Here is a 17,205-nt window from a genome sequence, read left to right as displayed (position 1 = left end):
CCCTGTTGCCTTACATCCTGCTTCCGATGCACTGCGTGGCCGGCGCATTGGCAAGGCTTACTCGAAATATCAGTAGCCCCGATTTAGTACTGTGGATTCAGCGTTCGTGTTGATAGCTAGACGATATGTCAAATGGAAGTGAATGATGTGAAGGGTAGGCATCTTTCTCCTGTGAAAGGCGTAGAACTTGTCCTGTAGGGCAATAGCAAGTGAAGTCGGTGTTACTTCATTAGCTTCGTCAGTTTCCAAGCACGTGTCTAGGTCGAACCTTCCTCATTCGGGTAGCGAACCCTATCACTACCAGAGTGTCTAGAAGATATCCTCGAGATGGCTGAAGCGGACCACATGGAGACGCCATTGAATTTTAAGATGTTGAATTCATCAGTTCTATCTAGTGTATCAGACATAGAACGAGAGACATAAATACATGACACAATAAATACAAGGCATAATCGCAGCATATCGCCGTTAACCCGCAACCAACCCTCCGTGATAATTAACGCCCAGGAGACAATGTGACCAAGAATGATCAAATCTGCCACTAACATGATTGATCCAAGATCAGCGGAAGTTCGGACGTTCCGCATGGGCCGAGAGCCACCATGGCTATAGTTCCATATAATGTCCAGTCAAGAACCAGTCTGAGTGGGACGTCCGACTATTCCGCTCTTCATCTAGAAGAAAGAAGGCGAGGCAGAGGCGGACGGGGGAGGGGGAGGTCCGCTGGGAGTGCCGCTAGGAGGTGGGGGAGGCACATCGAACTGACGCTCCTCAACGACCGGCGTGCTGCTGGGAGGAGGCGGAGGAGGACCGCTGGGGGTGCCACTGGGAGGCGGAGGAGGGACTCCTTCGAATTGGCGCTTCTCAAACACGGCATCGCTGGGAGTGGCGCTAGGAGGGGGAGGAGGGGGTCCACTGGGAGTGCCAGAGGGAGGCGGAGGAGGCACGCCCTCGAACTGGCGGTTCTCAAGGGGAGCGAAAGTCGGAGATGCGCTGGGAGGGGGAGGAGGACCACTAGGGGTGCCGCTAGGGGGAGGAGGAACTCCCTCGAACTGGCGCTTTCCGAAAGGAACAGCGGAGGGCGTCTCACTCGGAGGTGGCAGAGGAGGACCGCTGGGGGTGCCACTGGGAGGAGGCGGGCCAGGGGGGAATTGTCTGGCTACCACGGAAGGAGTCTCGCTAGGAGGGGGTGGAGGCAGCGAGCTGGAAGCAGGAGGGGGAGGGCCAGGGAAGAAGTTGAAAGCAGGCATGGCAGTGGCGTAGCCAGCAAGACCAGCGATGGCAATAGAGGTGAACTTCATATTGAAAGAATAGAGGATAAGAAACAAAGAGATAATACGAGACTTCTGTTTGACTTGTTGTTTGAATGATCTAAAGTGAAAACGAAGTTCTGAGCGGGATATCAAAGGCATTAAATATTGTGAGCTGGACAGAGAGATTGAATTCCGTGACGCTATATTGACGATCTTTCGACCAGCCGCTACAATTCTTCTTGCCGTCTATCCAGAGACCGCCGTGGAAGCAGAGCGTGTTGATCCCTGTGGTTCCAAGTCGCGCAAGGTAAAGGTTCGACAACTGATTGGAAAGTCATAATCGGCACCGAGTGGGACCTACACCGTACACCATGAAGGTCGGTAAGACGTTTTCCCTGGACCTGCGCTAGCCAGGGACATACACCGTAGACTACTGTGCCAGCTTCCGTGACAGCCAATGTCAAAGCTTGTTGCAGAGCATGCCAGCATGGACTAGTCGGCGCTAACCAGTAAGACCACAAGGTTGATTTGAGCCAACCGCCGGACAAGCCAGTGGGTCAAAAAGGTGACGATCTCTCCAGTCACGCTGTTTATAAGGTGTTGCGGTGGCGATGGTAATGGCCATGGACCCACGGCGGTGGTGGTTATGGCAGGGCTTGCATCAGCTGTCGCAACACGAAGATATGCTTATTTCTATGACGTCCAACCAGCCTCAGAATATCCCAGTGGCAAAAGGATTGTGTATCAGCAGTCTAAGATTCTAGACTTGCCTCCAAGGAGACCCCAAACAGCATGTGTCTCAGGACCAGTCGCTTCCGTGAGAACTGTCGCAGATCGTGTGGGGCGAGATAAACCTCGCTGATAATCTGCACCCAATCAGTAATATAGCTCCAGGATGATGTCGCCAGCTCCGGTGTTTTATGGAAGAAAACAAGAAATGCCACTACAGACAACGCATTGTCCGTGGTTTGCCAGCCCAATCTTTTCTCTCATCCGCGCACATTATGATCAAGGAAACGCCTTGGTTCAAGGTAACCTGCATGAAAGGCGTTACGCGTTCTCATCGCAGTGCGGCACACGAATTGTATTCCAGGACCAGTGGAGAGCGAACCGTGTCTACTCCGTACCCTCCGTGGTCGGGGTGTCAACTGAGAGCAAAGAGGATATGGATGATCGGGTAGCGATGAGTCGACGTGGTGGGGACAGGAATAGACTCAAAGTTTAGACATTGCCGCTTGGATTTCTATCTGCAGCAATGATCGCTGGTCCGGAGCGTCTCAGACCCGGCGACTATGAGAGACTAATTACCGCCGGTCATTAGAAAAAGGCAAGCCATAACAAGAGTCGGCGAAACTAGCTCGTCAAGCCGATGTCTGAGCGTTCCAGCTTCAACGTCCATTGCCATCACGGATTCAAGCCCAGGTGGGATTATGAGGGCGGTAAACAATCAGCAGGTGAGATCAACGGTGGGATGTGGAGGCAGGCAGGGCTGTGGTGGGACCAGAGTGGGCTGGGAGATGGAGAGGCTGGTCGACATGAGGTTGGACGATGTTTGTCCACGCGTTCACGGGTTGCCTGGGGCAGTGAATGAACACCTGAGGCAGCAGTAGGGGTTTCCCGCCTCAGGCATCCATGTGCCGACTCTCTGCGGCTCTCTTTTCCACGGATTCTCCCTTCTCTCCTTTCCATTCCCTTTTCCCAACAATTCCTCTTTACCTAATGCCTAAACAAGTTTTCGATTTGACTCCAACAACGGCATAATGATCCCCTCGGCTTGGGACTTCCTAGGTTCTTTTTTTCATGCGAGATCAGCACGGTCATTTCCTAATATGCTGTCATGTCCGCGAACTAACACTCGACTTCATGTCTCTAACCTAACAGGCTAATTTAGTGATAGAAGAAGCTAAACCTGACAACGGCATGTTTGACCAAACTTTATTCTTGAACTTCTCACGCCACCCCTCCGAAAACGCTGCCGGCCTGACAAAAGCCAATGTCGGCTAAGCACGATCGGCAGACCTAGCACGATCAGATAAGAACTAACTTGCAGGCCATGCTCGTCTTGCCGACTAAAGTGAAGTTTGTGGTTCAGGGGCTACACACATTCATAGCCTGAAGGTGGTCGAGTGTATGATAAACAGGGTTATTTCCTTGTTCAGCAAGCCATTACCATGGTTCATTTCTTTGCGGATATCCATGCCGATAAAACCATTTCCTGCGGACCTGGAAAACTGGGTCAGTTAACCAGGCAGCGAACCACAATGCTTTTTGACAAAGTTTCATCAGGATCAGCTGGCGCAGAATATCATGCTCTCACGTCGAGAACTACGGAATACACACAGGATGCAATGGAAATGACTTTACCGTGGTGGCGTGCTCAAGCGGAGGTCATCCGTAGAGCAAGAAAACGCTCTATTCAAATCCCTGTCCCCATACAGTGAAGAACTTTCTAATCAATGACTCCCGAAAATTTTCAAATTCTGCTTCTGCACTTCTGCAATCCATAAGCTTCAAGAGCAGGGTGCTACCAATTCTCATGGTGCCTCAACGCGCCTTATTCCGCCAACCTTTGCATTTCCACTACCTAGGTACCGGAATAATCTAGTCAAAGCCCGCATCGCAGCCATCCAGCCCGCCTTCTGGCGGAGATCATAGTTTCGAGTGAACTTCAACTCCGTGGTTTCATCATCTGAACATCCCTTTGTATGCACCCTGACGATAGTGGCGGCAGCGAAGAATCCGCGAGCAATGTAGAAATAGGGGCCGTACAAGCCAACAACAAACACCTCCTGGTCACGCACAGGGTTCCGAATATTTCTGGCAAGTTGTCCGAGCATTGCACTAAGTGTTTCACCAAGGTATTCGCCCCATGTTTGATCCTTAAACCACTACGGAACTGTTAGAATCCGGTCACGCATAGAAGTCAAGGGGCATATGTACTCACGCCAACGTAAGATATGATGGGAACTAGTCGGTTCCTTCGACCAAAATAGACTGCACCTTCTGGTCGAGAAAAGTATCTTTCACCACCTACGAAGTAGGTCTGTCTACAGGCAGAATGTGGAAATCTGCATAATTGTTGTTAGCATGGGCTGTCTATCCAGAATAATGGGGCGCGAGGCGGAGGAGAAAAGAACTGACTTGAGAGAGGGGAGGACCTTTTTTTCTCTTTCCAAAACAGAATATGTCGTCTCCATCAGCAGGTTCAATGCCCTCCCTTGCAACCACATATGATTGGAGAACAGCTCTCTGGTGGGAGCCTTCCAATACATCTTAGGCAAAGTAATCGTCTCGGTTGTTTGAATAACACCCGGATAATGTCGGTCAGTCCATCCATGAAACTCATTCATATATTGACGGAGTCTGTAGAAGAATGACCTGAACATAGTGTGCTTTGTCGGCCACCTTGCCGTCCATGGTTCGTGATCATTCACTTTGGAGAACTCAGAAAAGACCCAGGGTATTAATCTCTCCACGTCTTTATCTAAAGCAACGTTAGCCGCTAGAACATCGTCAGGCACTAGAAGATATATCGGCCTCTTACCTTCGCACTCTACACTGATCATCCTTGGGATCATTTCATCAAGGTCAATGACCTCCGAGTGTACGGTAACTGACATTTTTTAAGAGATCAACCGCCACATTCCAAGATAGGGCGAGTAGTAGAAATCATTTGGAGACTAATAGAAACCCATGAGCCACAGTATTTAACCTTGGTGCATATATAAAATAGAACAGCTAGGCAACAAGGCGGCAGATAGAGGGATGTAGCTTGATGGGTCATGCCGATTGAACTTCTTTCCTGTGCTATCTTCCGGGAAATGTACTGGCTGGAAACTATGGTGACGTCAATGACGGTGCCCCGTGAAGTATTCTTGCTATCACCACGGGGGACCATCCAGATGTCAGAGAAATAAATGGGTTATACTCGGTTTTCTCTGGTGGAACCTCTGCGTAGGAACCTGGCCGACTATACCCCCCAACTATCGATAGCATGATGTATATTTCCGGACAAGCTGAATCATCAAATTTAGTCATGTAAGAGCAACCCTTCTGTAATTAATTCATCTCCTCAGGTGTAGCTACATCAACCGGCAAAACGGCTCGAAGCTGACGAGATCTCACGCCGGCATCGTTAACGCCGGTATTGCCGGGTTGCCACCGACCACATCAAGCCTTCGGAAATAACCGACGCCTACTCCCATGAACACTACGTAAATGTCAGATTGGATATTCTTTTCCGTGCACTATATAAAGCCAGAACAGGTCGGTATGTTGCCCTTCATTACCATAATTGAACAAGTCTATAATCTACCCCTGTACAAGAATTTCCTACTTCCCATCCACCCACAAAACCATGACGAACAACAATGACCTCAAAGTCGTATTTGGCGCCATGACATTGGGCAAGCCAGGTAACCTCAATTAACACCTTTTAATTAGGGCAACGCCTCTGACATCGCTATTAGATACACTTGGTGCCCGCGTCCACGACACCCAAGACGCAGCAGAGATTCTCAACGTCTTCGAGAGTCACGGCCACAATGAGATCGATACGGCGCGCATCTATGGCGCCGGATCATCCGAGGAAATCCTGGCCGCAGCTGAATGGCAAAAGCGCGGACTAGTGATGGCCACAAAGCTGTACCCCAGCACTGTCGCGGAGAGCTACACGCATCAACCCGACGATCTCCGACACGGGCTCCTCAAGAGCCTTTCAGCCTTGAAAGCAGACAAGATTGACCTGTTTTACCTGCACGGTCCAGACCGGAACACGCCCTTTATTGAAACCCTCCGTGAAGTTAACAGGCTCCACCAAGAAGGCTACTTCAATCGTTTCGGCCTCAGTAACTACATGGCCTGGGAAGTCGCGCAGATCTGCGAGATCTGTAACGCGAACGGTTGGATTAAGCCAACGGTCTACCAGGGTGTCTATCACGCCTTGCAACGCAGCATTGAGCCAGAGCTGATTCCATGTCTCCGCAAATATGAAATCTCGCTATATGCGTTCCAACCGCTGGCCGGTGGGTTTCTAACAGGTCGATACACGCGACATCAAACGGAGTTCGAGGCCGGATCGCGATTTGACCCGAAGATTCTGCAGGGGGCGGTGCATCAGAAGAGATATTGGAACGATGCGTACTTTGATGGGGTGGAGGCTATTTCAGCAGCGGCTGGAAAGCATGGGCTAACTGTCGCAGAGGTTGCATTGAGGTGGTTGAAGCACCATTCCTTACTGAGGCGGGAGTTTGATGATGCGATAATTGTGGGTGCGAGCAGCGTGAAGCATTTAGAGAGTAATTTGGTTGATTTGGAGAAGGGGCCCTTGCCGGATGATGTTGTTCGAGCGGTGGAAGATGCATGGTCTTGCGTGAGAGGTGTCGTGCCCCCGTACTGGCATTGATTGAGTCTTTTTGCGAGCTTTATGTCAAAGAAATGAATAGCGCCATCATGCGATTATGAGACATATTTAGACTCGGTACGAAATTACCATCAGATCACATAAGTTCTTATGTTATCTAGTAGTATCGAATCCCACTTAACGGAATTTAGTTTCTCTCTTCCATCAGCCCAAGATCCGTAGTGAATAGCTATGTGATGTCTAGCGTTATGGACTGACAGGGAGAAGATGTATTAATTCAGCGACTTGAGAAGGGGCAATGACATTCTAAATGAGATGTTTTCGATACTGTACAATCATTCATAGTGTCCTAGACAAATAGTTATATTTCATTGAACAACCCATTCAGGTCTCCCTCTTTATCTTCTGCGACTCCAACAATCTTTTCAGCGCAGATGCCTCGCCCTCCAACTTTGAAGCTTTGACTCGCCACTCCTCCCGTTCCCGCTTGACAGCCTCCAATTCGGCCTCCAATTCGTTCATACGATCAAGCCGTCGCTGTCTATACCGACGAGCCGCCATGGTGTTCATCTGGCGTTTGGCTACCCGTCTAGTGGATTCTTTTGGACACATATTTGCTGGCGGAGATGGAACACCAATAGTTGATGTAGATGAGTGTGCACTGGATGGGCTGGGGCTGGGAAATCCGGAGACGCCCATGGTTGTATAGTGTCCCGTTGACGCTACCTTTGGATCAGGGAATATCCCTCCAGCCGGTGGGAATAATGGATGAGAGCACCCATTGGTAGCATATTCCCAGCCCAGCAGAGCCGAGTCGGCGAAGATCGAATCAGGAGATGAGCCATGGACACGGAACGAGAAATCACCTGTGGAAGGAGGCGTAGAGGAGTCAGGCGAAGACATGTCGGTCCAAGGATATGGATCGGGGAGTTCAAAGAAGGGTTGGTGGGCTTGTTGTTCGTAATATTGGTGGGAATCAGACCCGCCAGCCTGTCGTGAAGGCGACATCAGCGGCCTAGACGACCGTGAATGCGAAGGAGGACCCGGCGACAGCCATTGTGATATTGTGGAGGCCGGGTCTCACGACCCAAATGACGATGGGGAAGAAGACGAAGACGAGGGGCACCGGTTGCCGGTTGGGCGACAACAGGGGTCCGATGATGGTTGATGTTGAGGTAAATATAATAGACCGTAGAGATAAGAGAGAACGAAATACCGAGCCTTAGGTCTTTGACACGGGCGTAGCTGAGCCACATTGGGATATATTTTGAAACTTGGTATAGGAATCGCATAGATCGCGACGTGAACCTGCAGTCTATTCCAGAATTTATACTCGTCTGAACGTGGATCCCGACGTTTGAACTCCGAGGCCAAGCCACGTGAAACGGAGTTCCATGACGAAGAGGGAAGACTCCGGACCAATTGAGTTGTTCAAAACGATCAATGTTGATCAACCGGGACAACTACGGTGTGCCAAAATGCTCCGACGGGGATGGATGGCACGGCGGAAGATGGACGGGAAGGCGAGCGACCACCCAAGTCCGAGCCAGCTTCCTCCGTGCCTTCGCCTGCCGAACCCTTTCATCCCCAACCACTTCTTTCCTTCGCTATTCATCCTTCCATTGAATTCATTCATCTTTGTTTCTTTGTTCCCCTGAATAATTTCATGCTGGAATTTCAATGGTCCTCGAAAATATCTGCCCAATTCCCCGGTGGGCGATGAGAATCGGCGACCGTTGAGGACTGAGATCTTGGCATCCAAAGAAGACCGAGTGAATTGCACACTGTCCCGATGTAAGTATGGGTCAAATCATATCTTCAAGAAGGGCTGCAAGCTTAGTGGTGACAATAGACCCGGCGCTCATTTTCGATCGCGAAGGATGCAGGTCAATTGGTCATGGTCTCATGGGAGCCATTTGTCAGTCGTTCTTCACACTTCCCATACGACTTTCTACCCCCAACACAGTACGGATATTATGAGATTTCTGAGGGAAGGTTGCATGCTACTTGACTGGGTTCTCAGGGCTGTCTACACTGTATAGCAGTCTACTCCGTTCTCGTGTCTGGACAAGAACACTAGACAGCCGAGACAGCCCTCGGAGTTTGTTGGCCTTGAGTGGGGATCACGATTGCCCCTGCCCAGCACCCACTACTCAGTGAGACCTGCGAAGAAGACAACCAGGGTCCGATTTTTCTCGCTGTTTCGGAGTCCAACCCACACTACTGAGCGCCAATGTATGCATGTCATTGCATCGCGCTGCTCACAACCTCCAGAATGAGCGAAAGAAAACGTCCTTCAGATTCAATATGCAAGGGAACAGAAAAAGACGGGCCCTGAAGCTCATGCCAGGGCCTGATTCTGGAAGATTGAAACTAAACGATTGGGCCAAGACACGACTGGTATCCGGGCGCTACTTCGACTCGCTGGGCCAAAGTCGGTTCGTTCTTCCCAACGTAAGTTTGAGTGATGGATTTCTACCGAAAGAGATGCCAAATGTCGCTCTTCTGTATGCGATATGGGTTGGATCGCGGAGCTCGCACTGCATACTGAAGAGTTTTCGAAATGAAAGATCTTTGGTGAATTATTGCCATCTCATAATCGCAAGTACACCAACGGCTTTGTAACGGTGGGGGCCAGAAATATACGACTTTAGTTCGCTCCGTACGGAGTCCTCTCGCGTCAACGAACCACCGCGCTGTCCTATTTTCGGACTGGGCTCCAAGGCTAACCAAAACTTTCTCGCCAATTGGTCGGAAATCACTCTATCCCTGTCAGTTTAGGGATTCTTTCCCACTGCCCCGAATTCACGTGCTGTTGTCTGCCACTGGAACCCCAGAAAGCGTTGCTACAGACACACTGGCCATTTGACTACCGGGAACCTACCTCATCCACCAGCACGGATGGTATTTGCCCCAAATTATTACTTACATCCTACTTCATACTGCCATGTCGGTCGATTTAGGACCGGAATCAACCCAGTTGGACTTGCAGACAGGCGACAAAAATGAGACCGAAATCAAGGAATCGCCCTCTGACAAGCAACCCTTGGATATGGATCTCCGCTGTGAGATTTGCAAAAAGTCCTACACCCGACGTATGCACTCTTCGATTTGAACCCAGTATGCCTTAATAGGCCTACTGGTGTTCTGAGATAACAGGACTAACAATTTGAAGCTGACCTACGAGATCGTCACCGACGACGATGCATCACCAAAGCGGGCCAGGAACGCAAATCCAAGCGGAAATCCTGCGATACCTGCGCGAAGAAGAAAATTCGTTGCTCTTTATCTCGTCCTTCTTGCCTGCGCTGCGCTCAGCTTAGAATTCCATGCCAGTATCCCCAATCTCCATTTTCAGCGCGGATTGCTGGCCAGGAAGAGCGAATGATGACAGGTCAGCCACAGCTGGCAGAACTCGGTGGGATAAATGAGCCATCTGATGCTATGAGCATGATGGATGTCTTGCCGACCACTACTCATGCTCAGTCCCAGGTTCTGCAGGCCGGCCATCCTCAAGATCTCTCAGCACCTATGTTCGCTTCTGGTGATCCGTTAACTGCCCCTATGTGGAATGACTGCGACTTTTCGAATTTGCAATTTATAGACCCTGCATTGACCGAAGAATTATTGTCTTCCACCAATGCAACGGGTATTGCATCCTTGCCATCGACCGATGCCATTCCAGATCTGTCGGATTTCCAGTCGAACGGGAGCGATTTCCTCAGCAACATGGGTTCTCTACACCGCGGGCCCTTGTCGTCCGCTGATCCACCGTCTGATGGGCGTTCCAGTTCAGGACATCCGTCAGCTACGCAGCAACATGGATTCATTCCCGAAAAAGAAGTGATCAGCCCACCTACCCTGACAGGGTCATTGGGATCGTCTTCACCCTCGAATACATCGTGGCGTGACAGTTCCACGGACGGAGAATCTTCAATGTCGGCAAAATTGACCACTCGCCTTTATAGCCCGGCCCATCTTGTTTTCGCGCACTCATTCAAGATTGGAATGGGACCGGACATTCGTACCGACGCAAGCAGCCTCTGCCAGGATATGCTAGGCAATCTTCGAGAGTACCCTGGACTCGTGCTGGATCGGGAATTCTGGTCCCCATTCGTACATCACCGCTTGTATCGCTGTTCCTTAGGCGGAATGGCAGAACCTATGGCCAACGCGCTGGCCTGCGTGGGCGCATATGCCAGCTGCGCGGGTTCCAGTTTCGGGTTCGTCAATCGAATGATTAACGAGGAGCGCGAAAAGCTGGTGCGCAAATTCCACAGCTACACTGACACCCCTGAGCCGTGTCTGGCGGCCCTGCATGCAGTCTGTATTTATCAGATCATGGGCTTGTTCGGAGACACATTTGTACCGGCAGCCCATAAGAAGCTGCTGGCCGATGTCGAGGACGAGGATCGGCGACGAGGAGAATTCGAGAAGGAGGCAGAATTGCATAGCTCGTTCCTTCTTAAGGTACGTTTGATTTTTCATTCCCATGCGGATAAGAGATGTTCAGCTGAATTGACAAAATAAGATGACCCGACACCTGTCCGTTCTGCATGCTAAAACGCTGTACGTCCACCACGAAGATGAAAATGACTGGGATCGGTGGAAGTTCATGGAATCCCTACGCCGGAATATGTTTTTTGTCCACATCATCAACATTCTAGAGTCTAAAGCGCGGCAACTGAACGAGAACTATTTCGAACCGCTTGGGGACGACCTGATCCTCGGGATTCCCTTACCGGCCCCTGAGCGCATGTGGCGAGCCTGCAGCACCGAGGAGTGGTTCATGGCTCGCGCCGAAACACTAGGCTCGGAGGGCGATCCGACTGCTAGGCCACGGACTCTGCAGCAGCTGAGGCAGGCCGTGGAGAGACGTCAAGTCGACGTATCATCGTTGTTGCCTGTGACGCGCATGATCCTGGCGTCCGCAATCATTATGCCCCCGAGGAGTGCGCTCTAGAGCCGGACAAACGGCAACCCCTGAAATTTGGGGTATTTTTAGGAATTGGAGCAACTCTCCATCTCCACTGTGGCGGATGAAGGTTTGCCCGATGGATCTGAGATCACATGATCGTCCCTGCGTCATCGGCCGCTTTTAATAGAAACAGCCTCAGCCCCAAAACATCGCCGAAGTCCGAACATACAAACATACAAGCATACAACATTCAACTCAACATGCCTCCCCACGAAGGATTAGTCCACCCCAAGGAATACGACATCAAAGACAGCAATGTCGAACTGATAGGATCCGATCTCGACCACCAGGTCAAATACAACTCGGCCGCCTCAGAGCCCGCCTGGAACAACGGCAAGGTGGGGCAGGAGCCGGGGCTGCTGATCTGGCGCATCGAGAATTTCGAAGTTGTGCCATGGCCCAAGGAGCGTGCGGGCGAGTTCTACGACGGCGACAGCTACATCGTTTTGCACTCATATAAGCTTGGAGACGACAAGCTAGGCCACGACATTTTCTTCTGGCTCGGCAGCAAAACCACCCAGGACGAGGCCGGCACCGCCGCATACAAGACCGTCGAGCTGGATGAATTTCTGCACGGCGAGGCGACCCAGCACCGTGAGGTTCAACAACATCCCTCCGAGGAATTCACATCGCTCTTCCGCCGCATCTCTATCCGGTCCGGCGGCGTGCGCTCAGGCTTCACTCACGTCGAGGAGGCACCCAAGGAAGAGGTCACCACGCTGCTGCGCATCTTCAAGCATCCCGGCGTAGGCCGCATCGACTCCCTGATTGTTTACGAGGTTGAGCCCACCTGGGAGAGCCTGGACGACAGCGACGTCTTCGTCCTAGACAAGGGCGACAAAATCTGGGTCTGGCAGGGCAAGAGCTGCAGCCCCATGGAAAAGGGCAAGGCGGCCCAAGTGGTGCACGATCTCACCCTGGCCAAGCACGTCGACGTTGAGGTTCTCTCTCAACTCGAAGCCCGATCGAAGGTCATCGTCGACCTACTGGGTGGAAAAGAGGTCACGCAATTATCTTTCCAGTCCCCGCGACCTTTCTCGTCCTCGACCAAGCGAGCGCCGGCCGACAGCAACACTAGTCCCCGGAAGCTCTTCCGTCTCAGCGACGCCTCCGGCAAGCTATCTTTCGATCTAGTCAAGGAAGGGAATCAGATCAAACCCTCGGATCTGGATGAAAACGACGTCTTTTTGTATGACGCTGGGAATAGAATCTGGGTGTGGCAGGGTTTGGGGGCCAGTGCTAATGAAAAAGCGCTGTGGCTCAAGGTCGCGCAGTCATATGTTCGCTGGCTACAGGAGACCCAGGAGGGCTCCGAAGCTCATTTCACGCCTATTGCGAAGGTTACACAAGGACGTGAAAGTCCGGCGTTTATGAAGGCGATCGCCGTATAAACTTGTTGGGTGGATATACACTGGAATATTGGACGAATATAAGAATGTTTTCATATGATGCAAATAAGATCTAAGCCCAGCGTAAACCAGGAAGACGTTCATCTTAGCTTCATTCCCATTTGCAACTCCCATAATTTCCGATCAAATCTCTGTTCCAACAAGGCTTTCGCATCTCCGGCATACATGAATACCCGCCCCATCGCTCCTGTTGGCTCATTTCCATCCGTAAAGTCAATATAACAGTATGCGACCCTATACGCATTCGTCTCATAGTACGCCAGTTTATCAGCCTCGTCTTGGCTCTTGACAAGATACGCCGACCCGGAGACGACCTGTCCTTGCTCGCCATCGATCAACGCCGGATAGTCACCCCATTTGGCCAGTGCGTAGCCTACGAGCTCAGACTTCCGAAGCTCCGGCTCGTCGGGCGAGTCGATGATTCTTTGCAGAGTTGAGGGGGTGGTCAGCGTGCCGTAGAAGAAGTAGTACACTGGGTATTCTGGCGGCAATTCGCGGCTGTCTTCCTCGATGTTGGTCAGATAGTCGGGCGGTGCTGACGATAGCATTACTTCGTAGGGGGTCAGTTGCTCTTTGGGCTGCGAAGCTTCATGTTGGTCTTGGGCTTCTTGGTTCTGGGTTTTGTGGGACATTGAGGGTTTGATAGGTCGGGTTGATTAAGATTATGTTAAGATAAAGAGCGGAGAACGGTTTGAATGAGAGACAGAGATCTTATTTTATGATATAGGAAAGAGAAGGTCGACATGTTAATAAAGAATGACGGCGCTTGCTGCCTAAATGTATCTATCGGCGCCAGATAGATAATGACGTCATTTATTTAGCGAAGTATAGGCTGTAAACAAATGTGTGTAGAATCTCTATATCAATCTCAGTTGTTCAACTACCAAGTTCCACAGTCGCTTAATACTCTAACTAAAAACACAAGCAGATCAAATCCCACCGCTCCCCAGGTTTTGCCCAGTCCAACGGAGTATTTCCCCAACCATAATCCTTACCTGCGAGCGGCGGCTGGAAAGCATCAGACATAGATTCGATTGATACGAAATTGAACCTCAATTCCATTAGCACAGTGAACTCACTATAGGACAACACAGAATCACCCTTTCGCTGTAGAGAATTTGCCATGCTTAAAGCAACGGTACTCCTTTGAGGATGCTCTAACGTTGCGCACCATAATGGCACGTTTGGCACGAAGGCTATCGAAACTTGTCCCCTTAGAACATTAGGTGGCAGTGTTGAGCTCGAAGTTGACCGTGAAATTCACAGTCTGAAAGCTGCACCAATTCATAAATTGCCATTGGGTGCTTGAACAGGATCGCAAAAACTGTTCATTGCATCCACGTTGGATGCTGATGGCTGCAAGGAGGTAGATAATACGCTTTCCAACCTCGACGGCAAATTTCTGATAGAAATGATACTTCGCACTGGTGCCAAAAAGAGGCAAATGTGTTTGCTATGGGAAATTAAAAACATTTGTCATGGCAATCACGCCGTAGAATGTTTTCTTCAAACCCCTTAGGTCAGTGTTTTAGGAACGTGGTCGACGCTCGCAATCGAAACAACTAGATCAATACTGCGTGACCTACAACCAAAACGTAGTCGGCATACAGAACATGATGGCGAATTTATACTATAAGATAAGTGTATACTGCACAGGCATCCTGCTCAGTAGCCATAGGATTCGCTTAGCCAGCTCTTCTCCGCAGAGAAGATAAACACCCTGAACAACAACAATGCCTTTTTCTCCGGACTTACTTTCGACTCGAAGATCATGTCTCTCTCACAATCCTGGTGATTCTGAGGGTGCCATTGAGATTAAAGTCGTGGAGCGGTGCTTTCCATGAGCAGATTCCCCATCAACTTCGCTACTCATAAACCGCACAGTCGACCTTTGGGCGGTGGTAGGTTTTTGTTCTTAACATTATATGGAGATTTGTCTGCACATGCTAGTGTTTTATTTTCGTGCTCAGCAACTAACTGGGCTCGTTCACAAGATTTGCCTTTTTGGTGGCAAACCGATTTCAACAAGTTGAACTCTTTGATCAGTTCGGCACTTTACAATCAATTATCTGATCCACCTGGTCATTTTTTAGAATCTTTATTCGTTCAAAAGACGCGTCTGTAGGCTGGACTTGGTACGTTCAAGTTCTTATGATCTGGTTGATGAACCTTCTCTCTCACTCTTTCCCAATCTTCGAGCTTTATCTTCCGGATGGTTTTCCCATTTCCTTTTTATACCGTTAATCAATTTCCGCAGATCTTCATTCTTTGTGTTCTTATGATTTTGTAATCGTCGATAGCTTTGAGAGATTCGATGCACCTCGTTGAGGCTTCGTCTACCGCCTCTCTACTGTGTGCCCTGTCCCACTTCGTTGATTTATTCCCATCTTGCTTCTTCGTCGGTTATTATTCCTAAGCAATCTTTGAGGGTATGCACCAGGTTATCACCTCTCTGTAAAGCCTGTTTCAATTCCTAAGACCGGGTTGTGTGTAGGTCGTTCATATCGAGTGTTTCGTGTCAATGCTGAACTAGCCAACATTGCTCGCCGCTTCAATTTGACACGACTAGCTTTCCCAGTCCTTGTCGCAGGATTTTCTGGTTTGCTATGCGCTATAGCAAGGCCATCTACCCATTCAGGAGTGTATATGATGAAGATATACAGATTCAAAGATAAAGAATTGAAGATTCGTGCCGGCGCATAGTATAGCGAGGATTGGAGTCCAGAAACCTTCCTGATAATTAACAAAGTCACCAGCCCTTGGCTATTACGCCTTGCTCTTGCCTAAAAGTAGTGTCTCAACTCTATATGTAGTCGTAACTGGAGGTTGATTTGCGAGTGCTTTAGAAAAAGGCAGCTGTCCTTGTGACGAATGCTCACAGGCTGTACTAGGCGCTTATCCTATCAATCCAGTTGATTCGGCCTTGGACACAAGTGTCGTCGATATTTGGAGCCATATAGCCGAAGCAAACACACGCACACACAGGAAGTCTGCTCCACATATATCCGAGTAATTGTGCTGTTCCATGTGGCATTTACTTTGGTTGACTAGCTTCAACAGCAATAAGGTGCGTGTCCGTGCGCCAAGTATGACTGTACCACAACGTGCATTCCGCATTCCCTGTGATTTAGGCACCATTTCGACAGAAAGAAATTGATAAAACTCGACGGCCCGAAGGAAGAAAGGAAGAAAAATAAGCAAAACCCACTTTGCAAACGGTGGTGCTTATACCCTCGCTTAGCCCAATCGAGTATGTAGGTACTCCAATGTCTTCTGCCAGTATTGCTCTTCGCATTTCTGTGCAATCTGACGTGAAATTAAGCATGAAAGCAACGGTTTGCCTGGCTGTCGGATCGTCAGAGTTTCGGTCCATCAGCGTCGATAGGGAAACCAGCGTGATGTTCATCGTTAATGCGCCGAATGATGTGGTTCCGATTGTGAATTGTAGTATTGCTTGAAATGCAGCGTCGCTATGACGATGGTTTGGGAACATATTTGCTATTAGCAGGTTCTTCGTCGAGCCTGCTGTCATGAACTTCCAAACACACTCGCCTTCTAGGTCCTTTTTCGCACTTTGAAGGACGTATATTGGCTGTACCTCTGCCTTTGAAAGCTATGCATCATTGGGTTTTCGGCATATGGTCCAGGCGGCATGATCTTCACGCTCTCTTATTCCATTGCATCATGAGCAGGTATCATGATTTCTCACACAGGCTCCAGTTACATCTCTCCCGGAGGTAGAGCGTCCATTTAGTTTGTAGTGTCTTGAGAGATTTCAAGTACATAGAGAAAACTCTGATTGCGCCATTTTGATAATGGTCAAAATACTCAATCCCTTCGATCCTGCTTTTGGTCGCATGGCCTATCTTCTCTCTAGAATATTTAAATATTCTTGTCCTATGTTAAAAGGACGTGTTTCGTTCAGAGAATCGAAAGAGGACCCTGCCCGCATGTCGACTTCCGAACAAACAAGGTTGAAATGGTTCGCATATTCCCCTTTCTTTTGACTTTTCATCGCTAGTTCCGCGCCACGAACTGCTGCGGATTCGCAAACCCACAAAAAGGTACCAGGCGAACGATCGGTGCGAGAGCCCACCGTGTCTCGCGGGCTGACAAGGGTTGGTCCCCTGTCCATGGTGGCAACCCCGGAACCGCAACAAGCTTGCTTCTTGTAGCCTAAGCAAACCAGGCATGATGCTTCTC

At 49.8% G+C, this 17,205-nt stretch overlaps 6 protein-coding genes across 6 annotated transcripts; 3 read left to right on the top strand and 3 right to left on the bottom strand.

Moving 5' to 3' along the window:
• Positions 1-674: 674 nt before the first annotated feature.
• LDX57_012482 (uncharacterized protein) lies at positions 675-1,412 on the bottom strand (the record flags this gene model as incomplete). The annotated part of the gene is made up of 1 exon (XM_046094230.1): positions 675-1,412. The coding sequence occupies one exon, from the start codon at positions 1,410-1,412 to the stop codon at positions 675-677; it is 738 nt and encodes a 245-aa protein (XP_045950209.1).
• A 1,572-nt stretch (positions 1,413-2,984) lies between these two features.
• Positions 2,985-5,211, bottom strand: LDX57_012481 (uncharacterized protein). The gene is made up of 5 exons (XM_046094229.1): positions 4,798-5,211; positions 4,395-4,737; positions 4,198-4,321; positions 3,846-4,141; positions 2,985-3,476 (listed from the first exon to the last, which is right to left on the bottom strand). Exons 1-5 carry the CDS (start codon positions 4,871-4,873, stop codon positions 3,359-3,361), a joined length of 957 nt encoding a protein of 318 aa, XP_045950208.1. The 5' UTR covers positions 4,874-5,211; the 3' UTR covers positions 2,985-3,358.
• Positions 5,212-5,610: 399 nt separating this feature from the next.
• On the top strand, positions 5,611-6,657 carry LDX57_012480 (aldo/keto reductase family protein; the record flags this gene model as incomplete). The annotated part of the gene is made up of 2 exons (XM_046094228.1): positions 5,611-5,668; positions 5,723-6,657. 2 exons carry the CDS (start codon positions 5,611-5,613, stop codon positions 6,655-6,657), a joined length of 993 nt encoding a protein of 330 aa, XP_045950207.1.
• A 2,905-nt stretch (positions 6,658-9,562) lies between these two features.
• Positions 9,563-11,578, top strand: LDX57_012479 (Zn(II)2Cys6 transcription factor domain-containing protein; the record flags this gene model as incomplete). Its single annotated transcript, XM_046094227.1, has 3 exons — positions 9,563-9,710; positions 9,791-11,085; positions 11,147-11,578. The coding sequence occupies 3 exons, from the start codon at positions 9,563-9,565 to the stop codon at positions 11,576-11,578; spliced, it is 1,875 nt and encodes a 624-aa protein (XP_045950206.1).
• A 107-nt stretch (positions 11,579-11,685) lies between these two features.
• On the top strand, positions 11,686-12,984 carry LDX57_012478 (gelsolin family protein; the record flags this gene model as incomplete). The annotated part of the gene is made up of 1 exon (XM_046094226.1): positions 11,686-12,984. One exon carries the CDS (start codon positions 11,686-11,688, stop codon positions 12,982-12,984), a length of 1,299 nt encoding a protein of 432 aa, XP_045950205.1.
• Positions 12,985-13,082: 98 nt separating this feature from the next.
• On the bottom strand, positions 13,083-13,634 carry LDX57_012477 (gamma-glutamylcyclotransferase family protein; the record flags this gene model as incomplete). Its single annotated transcript, XM_046094225.1, has 1 exon — positions 13,083-13,634. The coding sequence occupies one exon, from the start codon at positions 13,632-13,634 to the stop codon at positions 13,083-13,085; it is 552 nt and encodes a 183-aa protein (XP_045950204.1).
• Between the last annotated feature and the right edge of the window lie 3,571 nt (positions 13,635-17,205).

This window comes from Aspergillus melleus (assembly GCF_016097325.1).
Source record: "Aspergillus melleus strain CBS 546.65 chromosome Unknown contig8, whole genome shotgun sequence".
In the NCBI taxonomy this organism is placed as follows: domain Eukaryota; kingdom Fungi; phylum Ascomycota; class Eurotiomycetes; order Eurotiales; family Aspergillaceae; genus Aspergillus; species Aspergillus melleus.
This window is presented reverse-complemented; position numbering and strand designations above follow the sequence as displayed.